This window comes from Micropterus salmoides, unplaced genomic scaffold (assembly GCF_014851395.1).
Source record: "Micropterus salmoides isolate LMB-PRFRI ecotype aquatic unplaced genomic scaffold, ASM1485139v1 Ms_hic_scaffold_9, whole genome shotgun sequence".
NCBI lineage: Eukaryota > Metazoa > Chordata > Actinopteri > Centrarchiformes > Centrarchidae > Micropterus > Micropterus salmoides.
The window spans coordinates 6,186,017-6,195,950 of record NW_024044681.1 but is presented as its reverse complement, the minus strand read 5'-3'; the positions used below and the strand labels follow the sequence as shown (position 1 = coordinate 6,195,950).

Here is a 9,934-nt window from a genome sequence, read left to right as displayed (position 1 = left end):
ATGGCTCTATTCAGTTTTTAGCAACAAAGCTGTTGACATCTACAGAGCTGTGGATGTCAACAAATCATACATATTTTTTTATAAATACTTACATAGTTACAAAGTACATGTTTGCTATGTTTTAAGCAAAAAAAGAATGATTACAAAAAAGCTTTTATTCAGTGTTCATGTTTTTTAAATGATTTATTTATTTGCCAAAAAGGGTAAACATTTATTTTTTCCACCATGCCAAGCATTTTTTGGACTGACATATTTCAAATAAAAATTTTCGTATCTCTTTGGACTGCACACCATAAATAATGGGGTTGAGAGTGCCAGGGACGATTACAAACAGAATGGCAGAAAGTTTTCTGTAGTCTGAGTACTGCGGGAAACGATGCAGAATAATGGCAATAAATCCACTGATCAACATGATCAGATACACAACCAGGTGAGTGCTGCAGGTCTTTAAGGCTTTACTGTTCAAAGATTTGTTCTTACTGGTCAGACAGACTACCGTAATCTTTGCATAGGTGAGAACCATGCTGCCTATAGAGGAGGTGAGCAAGGCTGCAGTGTAACTGAGGCCATAGATGTTATTAATGAATATATCTTCACAGGAGAGCTTAAACAGTGAGGCATTGTCACAGTAGGGATTCATGATCAGAGTCCTGCATCGGTTCAGCCGTATGGTCAGACCGAGAAGAATCCAAACAAAAAAAAAGGCCACTCCCCAGGCAGAAACTGTCAGCTTGATCACCATCTTGTTGGTCATTATGGCAGCATAGTGCAGGGGATTGCAGATGGCCACATATCTGTCAAAGGCCATAATCATGAGAACAGTGTGGGAAGTGCTACTGAAAAACTGTGTGGTGAAAGCTTGGACCACACACTCATAATAACTGATGAGACGCTCAGAGGGAGGCCTCAAGATATCGATAAGCATACGGGGCAAAATATGAGTACTTCCAATAATGTCACTGACTGACAGGTTGCATAACAGCAGATACATGGGCTGGTGAAGGTTCTTGTCAATCCAAATTATAACCAAAAGGCCTAAATTCAGAACCATTGAAAGAATGTAGGAAATAAAGAACAGGCAAAAGACAGGGTACATTGAATCCTTCGTGACACTGAACCCCTCCAGCTGGAGTATGAAGCTGTTGTAGCTGTAGTTTTCCATCAACCTGAAATGACAACAATGACAGTATTCTGTAAATGATATTGATAACTCATGAATCTAAAGTACAATCATTGTGAGGAAACAATAGAGCGTTAATACCTACTTTGAGTCTTCTTTGCGTTTCAGTCTCTTGACTTGTCTGCCTTGTGTCTTCCTGCTCATTGCTGGTAGTATCCACCAGCTCTAATGAACATCTCCTCTGTTGCAGTGTTTTACAGACTTGATTTTATCTTTGGGGAGTCAATTATCATTGCGTCAGACAATGTGTCATGCAACATAAGAGATTAGTTGCTGGCCGTGGCAACTGTAAACAAGCTACAATTTCCAATTTTTTTGGTCTGAGACAGTGGCAGTGGCAGGATTCTGGCCTGGGCTAGGTGGCCTTGCCTCCTGGGTGTGGTTGGGGCCATGGGTCTGTGCCCCATTGGCCGGAGGGTCCGCTCTCTCCCTGGGTGGGAATCCCGCTAATCCTGGCCTGTTCCCTTATGTGGCGGTCTAATGCCAGCCCCAATGGCCGGGAGGTACTCTACCAGGGCTGGCCAGGATTTGGTGGTCACTGGCTCTGGGGTGTTGTCGGTGCTCGGGGGGCTTTTGCCACAAGCCCTGGGCTTGATGGCCCTGTGTCATCCTGCCTGGGGGGCAGGCGCCCGGGGTAGTTCTGTGACTATCATCCTTTGAGGGCCACACTAAATGACTATACAGTATTTATCACAGGACGCTCTCATGCGGCTAGGACTGCTTCTCTGCGGTAAGATGATGCTACTCTGAGCTGGTTAAACAGAACTGAGTCTTTGCAAGAGTCCGTTTTGAAAAGAACTGCTCACAGCAGAAGTTAATCCCAAACAGAGATGCAAACTTCAGTACATGTCTCCTCAGAATGGTAAAATCCTCAGGATGTACATACAGTTTATAGAACTCAAGCAGAGAGAGATTGTTGTACCGAACTTTGAGCTTGTCGTTGCTTTATAGATGAATGATTTCTTGTTGTAAGTCAGTGGCACATCAGCTGGTTCCATATTACACAACCCAGCAAATAGGGAGTTTTGCACACTCACTAATGTTTGGGATAAATGGCATCAATATAAATATAAAATAATATAATGATGATTATTGTTAGTATTATTTAATAATAAATAATAGAAGTTGTGTGTCATACTGGGGTGTATCCTAAGCTACTGTTTTGCTCTAGTAGTCTTACTGAGAAATTATCTGGGCCAAGTGTATTTGCAAAGTTGGACAGTGGTGTCTCAGTCTAATCAGAATTTAGGTAATGAGTTAATATCAGGGTGTCTAACTGATCTCAGGCTGTTGTTGCTAACAAATTCAAGTCTGCCTATGTAACTGCAAGAAAAGTAAACTATGCTAAGCTAGTATCTATCTTACTGTCAGTACAGCAGTGGCGCTCTTTGGATTGTGATCTAATTCCCTTACATAGTCGTCAATGTGGTGTTCACAGTTGTTTGGATCAAAATGCTCAAGGTCTTAAGCCATAAACTCAAGCACTTCAAGGAGGAGCACTTCAACTGCTCCTCATGTCCTGTTGGTGGATCGACCGGCTTCAGCCCCGTTGGTGGTCCGGCCGACCCCTGCTCCTAGCACCAAGGCCATCGCCCAGCCCGCGGCCCAGACCACGCCATCTCCTTGTTCCCTGTCCACGGTCCCCAACCCTCCAACCCCGTCTCTGGTTCCCCCTGCTCCTGCTTCGGCACCGGCCCTCAGCCCAGCAGCTCTGTCACTGATTTCCCCTACTGCTGTCTCGCTGCCAGCCTTCAGCCCTAATCCCCGGCCTCTGGAGAGGTCTCGCCCTCATCCCAGTCGCCCCTTAGCCCGACCTCCGGAGAGGTTACTTCTTCTCTGCCGTCCTCATGGAAGGCCTCCTGGGGCCTCCAGTCAGATGGCTTAGAGGCCACGGAAGTTGTTTCAGCAACTTTAAACTAAATAAACATTTTGACAATGGTTGGTAATTAGAGGTAATATTGCTTTGACATAGACAAAATATTTCCTTTTCCCTTCCACAGATGCTGTGATAAAGCAGTTTCCAAATCCCATAGTGTCTGCAGTCGCAGAAAATGCAACAAATCCTACTTAAAGATAACCAACTTTCCACTGAAGGATAAGGATTGACATTTTTCAGTTTCAGCTTGGTTCCACCATTTGGTGGTTGTGGGTTCAAGCCCAACCTTTCTGTGTCGAGTTTGCATGTTGTCTGCGTGGGTTCTCTCTGGGTGCTCCGGCTTCCTCCCACTGTCCAAAGACATGCGGACTAGGTTAATTGGTGACCCTAAATTGTCCTTAGGTGTGAGTGGTTGTTCGTCTATGTGTGGCCCTGGGATGGACTGGCAAACTGTCCAGGGTGTACCCCGCCAGCCCCCCTGTGACCCTGTACGCAGGATAAGCGGTTGACGATGGATGGCACAAAATGGATAATAATTTCCAGCTAAATAACTAAGTGTGTCAGACACTTAGAGGGAGTTGTAGTTTGATGGCCACAGGCAGGAATGACTTCTTGTGGGACTTTGTGATGCATTTTGTGGGGAGTCCTGTGTTTAAGCATCACGATGTGGAGTGGGTTGGAGACATTGTCCAACATGACATGTAGCTTGGCCAGCATCCTCCTCTCTGACACCACCGAAACAGAATCCAGCTCCACCCCCACAACCTCACTGGCTCAGTTTGTTGAGTCTTTTAGCGTCCGTTACCAACATCAACCTTCTTCCCCAGCATGCAACAGCAAACAGGATAGCACTGGCCACCACAGACTCATAAATAGTAGTAAAAGTAGAGTCTGCTCTGTCCCTTCCTGCAGACAGCCTTAGTGTTACACTTTCAGTCCACTCTTTCGTCAAGGTGAACATCCAGACATCTCTTCTCTCCAGATGTGAATGGTGTTCAAATTACTCCTAAAGTCCACAACTATCTCCTTCATCTTGGCCACATTTAAGATGAAGTGGTTATTCCCTCACCACGACACAAACAATCGACCAGCTCCCTGTACTCAGTCTCCTCTCTTTACACCTGATGTCCAGAAGTCTGTTGAATCCCTGCTTCACTAATCTCTGGATGTCTCAAATCCAGAGTGTTTGTGTCCAGTAGCTTAATCAAACCAGTAAAGTTTTGGTTTCTCTGTGTCTGGGTTTCAGTCCTGTCTTTGCCCTGTGTCCAGTATTTGTTATGTAGTCTGTTGTGTTTTGGGTTTCACTCTGTCTCTCTTCTTGGAGTCTTAGTTCCCAGTTCCCAGTTTTGCTTAGCTTCAGTCTGTGTTCCTTGTTGGTGTTAGTTTAGTGGTGATATGTCTGATGGTGTCTGGATTAGTTTGTTATTCTTGTTATTCTGATCTGTTACATCTTGTGTTATGGCCTTTGTTTAGTGTTCAGTAACTTATGTTGTGTCTGTTACCCCAGTAATCCCTCTGCATGTCAGTATCTCTGTTCTCCCCTTTGCCATCTCTGTCTGCCTGCCTCTCTCTGTTTTCCCTGCTGTCTCTCTGCCTGCCTCATTAGCCTCATGTCCCTCACCTGTGTTGTTCCTGCCCTGCTCGTCTGTCTGTGTGTCTGTCTGCCTGCCTGCCTACCGTTTCTGTTTAGTCCTTGTTCGGTCATTCCACTGTTCTGCATTGTGTTTCTTTGGATTTCAGTTTGGATTACCTTGTCTTTTTTGGACTCTGTTTATCTGCCACTCCGCCTGTAAGTGTGCTCGTCTTATGTTAAATAAACCTTTTTGTACTGTACCTACTCTGCTCAGTGTCCTGCGTTTGGGTCCACCAACCTGCTCATCACACCACACCCTGACAGTTGCAGCACCTTTTGAATTTCTCTCATAATCTCGAAATCAATATCAGTTCGGCTCTACATATTGCATGATGTTTACTGAATCTATAATACATAAAAAATGACACCAATTTTAATGAAATTACAGTAAAAAAACTTTTCCACAATATTCAATCTTTTTAGATGCACCTGTACTGGACAACGACATCACAACACCTGACCATTAATTGAACAACTTATCCAGACATATCCATAACTTGAAGTTGAAATTAGCATTTGGTGCATATGCACTTTCAGAGCACTGTTTTTTGTGTGTGTGTGTGTGTAGGGGGGGGGGGGGGGGGTTACAGAAACTACCATGTGGGTTTCCAGGTAGGAAACTATATGACTTAAAGTGAGACATCAACACGTTTTACATGAAATTTCAAGCAAAGTGTCTCATTCCCTCCTCACATTACACAGTTGATTGGAGAAGATGGACTCACATGAGTTTCTGTAGTAAAGCACAACTGTGAGATGGCTAAACAAAACCAATATGTATATCTCCTTTAGAGAAAAAATCATATGAGCTAACTTGCATTAGAACACAAGACCAAGGAATACAGTAGGCTCCTCTTGGTTCACATTTAATGTTATTTGTCTTCATAAATGTACAGAAACAGCTTGCAAATTGTTTTATTATGACGGCAAAATTGTCTTAGACTCAAACAACTTAGACAAAAATGTTCGTATCTCTTTGGACTGCATGCCATAAATAATGGGGTTGAGGATGCCTGGGACAGTAAAAAACAGAATGGCAGAGAGTTTTCTGTAGTCCGAGTACTGGGGGAAACGATGCAAAATAATGACAACAAATCCACTGATCAGCATGATCAGATACACAACCAGGTGAGTGCTGCAGGTCTTCAAGGCTTTACTGTTCAAAGACTTGTTCTTACTGGTCAGACAGACTACTGTAATCTTGGTGTAGGTGAGAACAATGCTGCCTATTGAACCTGTGAACAGGACCACAGTGAAAGTGAGGCCATAGATGTTATTAATAGAAACATCTTCACAGGAGAGTTTAAACAGTGCAGCATTGTCACAGTAAGAGCTTTTGATCAGAGTCCTGCATCGGTTCAGACGTATGGTCAGACCGAGAAGAATCCCGACCAGAACAAAGGCCACTCCCCAGGCAGAAACTGTCAGCTTGATCAACATCTTGTTGGTCATTATGGCAGCATAGCGCAGGGGATAGCAGATGGCCACATATCTGTCAAAGGCCATAATCATGAGCGCAGTGTGAACAGCGGTACTAGACATGTGTGTTATGAAAGCTTGGACCACACATTCATAATAACTGATGACGCGTTCAGAGGGAGGCCTCAACAAGTCTACAAGCAAACGGGGCACAACGATAGTGTTTCCAAGTAGATCGTTGACTGACAGGTTCCCATAAAGGAGATACATGGGCTGGTGAAGGCTTTTTTCCATGACAACCACAACTACAATGCCCACATTTGCAACAATTATAAACAAGTAGGATAAAAAGATTAAAATATACACAGGGTAAATGGACTCCTTTGAGACATTTAACCCCTCCAGGTGGAGTGTGAAGCTGTTGTAAGTGTAGTTTTCCATCAACCTGAAAGAACAAAATGCTGTAAATGTCACAAGTAATACCGTGGCAATCTAGGTATCAGAGATCATGTTAAATCACAGTACTAATGTCCAACTAACCACAGCAGAAACCTGCAGTTTTCCCTTAATGTGCACTGTGTATGTGTTAGATGATAGTATGCTAAACAGCCGTATGATAGATTTTAATGTCTAAGTTCAGACAGTTCAAGCAGAAACAATGAGCTAAATAAGTGATGTTCTATAAGTCTACATATTTTGACTTTTTTAGAACTTGAAATGACAAAAATGATTCTGTTATTGATAATTGATAACTCATGAAAAAATAAAAGTACATCGGTTGTGAGGAAACAGTTGATCAGTAATACCTACTTTGATTGTTTCTTGTTTCAGTCTCTTGGCTTCTCTGTCTTGTGTCTTCCTGCTCATTGCTGGTAGTATCCACCAGCTCTATTGAACATCTCCTCTGTTGCAGTGTTTTACAGACTTGATTTTATCTTTGGGGAGTCAATTATCATTGCGTCAGACAATGTGTCATGCAACATAAAAGATTAGTTGCTGGCCGAGGCAACTGTAAACAAGCTACAATTTCCAACTTTTAGGTCTGAGACAGTGGCAGTGGCAGGCTTCTGGCCTGGGCTAGGTGGCCTTGCCTCCTGGGTGTGGTTGGGGCCATGGGTCTGTGCCCCATTGGCCGGAGGGTCCGCTCTCTCCCTGGGTGGGAATCCCGCTAGTCCTGGCCTGTTCCCTTATGTGGCGGTCTAATGCCAGCCCCAATGGCCGGGAGGTACTCTACCAGGGCTGGGCAGGGTGTTGTCGGTTCTCGGGGAGCTTTTGCCACAAGCCCTGGGCTTGATGGCCCTGTGTCATCCTGCCTGGGGGGCAGGCACCCGGGGTAGTTCTGTGACTATCATCCTTTGAGGGCCACACTAAATGACAGTATTTATCACAGGACGCTCTCATGCGGCTAGGACTGTTTCTCTGCGGCAAGATGATGCTACTCTGAGCTGGTTAAACAGAACTGAGTCTTTGCAAGAGTCCGTTTTGAAAAGAACTGCTCACAGCAGAAGTTAATCCCAAACAGAGATGCAAACTTCAGTACATGTCTCCTCAGAATGGTAAAATCCTCAGGATATACATATAGTTTATAGAACTCAAGCAGAGAGAGATTGTTGTACCGAACTTTGAGCTTGTCGTTGCTTTATAGATGAATGATTTCTTGTTGTAAGTCAGTGGCTGGTTCCATATTACACAACCCAGCAAATAGGGAGTTTTGCACACTCACTGATGTTGGGAATAAATGGCATCAATATAAATATAAAATAATATAATGATGATTATTGTTAGTATTATTTAATAATAAATAATAGAAGTTGTGTTTCATACTGGGGTGTATCCTAAGCTACTGTTTTGCTCTAGTAGTCTTACTGAGAAATTATCTGGGCCAAGTGTATTTGCAAAGTTGGACAGTGGTGTCTCAGTCTAATCAGAATTTAGGTAATGAGTTAATATCAGGGTGTCTAACTGAGCTCAGGCTGTTGTTGCTAACAAATTCAAGTCTGCCTATGTAACTGCAAGAAAAGTAAACTATGCTAAGCTAGTATCTATCTTACTGTCAGTACAGCAGTGGCGCTCTTTGGATTGTGATCTAATTCCCTTACATAGTCGTCAATGTGGTGTTCACAGTTGTTTGGATCAAAATGCTCAAGGTCTTAAGCCATAAACTCAAGCACTTCAAGGCAGGTTCAGACTGCAGGTCAAAGTGGCCCAAATCGGATTTTTTTGCTCATATGTGTCTCAGATTTTGTTTTGACAGTGTGAACAGCCCAGGTCACAACGAATCTGGTCTTTTCCACTTTGGATTTGGGCCACTTTCATTTGTGGCCCAAAATCTGATACAAATCAACGTCCCTCTAGAGCAGCTGTTCCCCCACCACACAGAGCGACGATGAATGAAAAAGCTCCATAAAAGCCATTATTAAACTTGTGGCCTTTATCTTGCTATCATCTGCTCATAAATTCCCTTTCTTACACCAGAAATCCACCGGGTCACAAGCTGTGTTGCTGCTACTAAATGCAATATAGAGAGAGAAAGATAGAGAGAGAGGGAGTTGTGAGGCGGATGTGCCAGAAACGGTAATGAATGTTGTGGAAAGGACAGAAAGTTGTGAACATTTGTCATAATTTTGGAGAGATGTAACCCCGGGAGTAAACCGCAAGAGGGCAATGAAATACAGGAGTTTCTCATGAAATTTGGGAGGGTCTAACCGGGGCTAACTGGAACATTAACCTCTGTAGCTTGTTTACTTCTGTACAACAGCGTACTGTGTGACGTTGTTTTATTCTTCTGCGAATGCTTGTTACTTTCAGGCCATGGACAGTTCACACTGGAGTCTGATATGAACCACATTTAAACAATAATGTGAACTGTCAAACAAACAAAATCGGATCTGGGAAAAAAATCGGAATTGAGCGTTAAGAATGAACGTAGCCTCTGTGAGGTCCTGTCCAATGACGGCGAGACTAAGCTGGCATTACTCTCTGGGTGAGAGGCAGCGGCTGAACAGCTGTCATCACTATTCTTATGGTAGTGCAGGGTGGAGTATGAATCAGGGCCCATCAGTAGAGGGCTCCCCCTGTGCTATTAGAACTAGGATTAGTATATCGTAACAGCGTTCTATCTCACACAGGCCCCCCCCTCTACTGGACAGTATGGGTACAGTGGGTTGAGCCTTAAGACTCTACTCCCAAACGCAATAAGGCAACAATCCAGCCCGACTGATGCAACTGGCCTCAGATTAACTGCCACAGGCCTCCACTACTCATAACCCAGCCCACCTAGATAAGCAGCACTTTAATCTGAGTGGCACCGCGGCCTAACTCTAACAGGGATCTGACACACACCAGACACCATAAAAACGTGCGGGGTGTAGACAATGATGTCGCCATACAGATATTCTTGACACTTACCCCATTAAACAAGGCCATTGCCACCACCATGCCGTGCGTGGGGTGTGCACAGACCACCGTGGGCGGGTCCTTTCCCACCTGCGTATAGGCTTGGGAGATGCGCTCACAAAGCCATCTAACCAGGCATTTCTTGGACAGAGCTTTACCACTGCAACATCACCATAATGTACAACCAGCTGATCTGTGTGCCGGACGGGGACAGTGCGTTCCATGTAACACGGCAACGCATGCACCAGGCACAGGAGATGCAATTTTACCTTTCTGACCTTTCTGGGGTGGAGGGCAGAAAGAATCCAGCTATAATGTTCTCATCCTGAACAATCTCCGAATGTTCTTAGGAACAAGGATGGGGTTCGGTTTCAGAGTAGCACCAGCGTGGTCACCACAAAGCAGCAAACGGCTGAGCTGGAAGGACAGG

At 44.3% G+C, this 9,934-nt stretch overlaps 2 protein-coding genes across 2 annotated transcripts; both read right to left on the bottom strand.

Annotated features, from left to right (window-relative positions):
- Positions 1-211: 211 nt before the first annotated feature.
- On the bottom strand, positions 212-1,165 carry LOC119895463 (olfactory receptor 146-like). The gene has a single exon (XM_038708612.1). The coding sequence runs from the start codon at positions 1,160-1,162 to the stop codon at positions 212-214; it is 951 nt and encodes a 316-aa protein (XP_038564540.1). The 5' UTR covers positions 1,163-1,165.
- Positions 1,166-5,607: 4,442 nt separating this feature from the next.
- On the bottom strand, positions 5,608-6,552 carry LOC119895652 (olfactory receptor 52N5-like). The gene has a single exon (XM_038708906.1). It carries the CDS (start codon positions 6,547-6,549, stop codon positions 5,608-5,610), a length of 942 nt encoding a protein of 313 aa, XP_038564834.1. The 5' UTR covers positions 6,550-6,552.
- Positions 6,553-9,934: the final 3,382 nt, after the last annotated feature.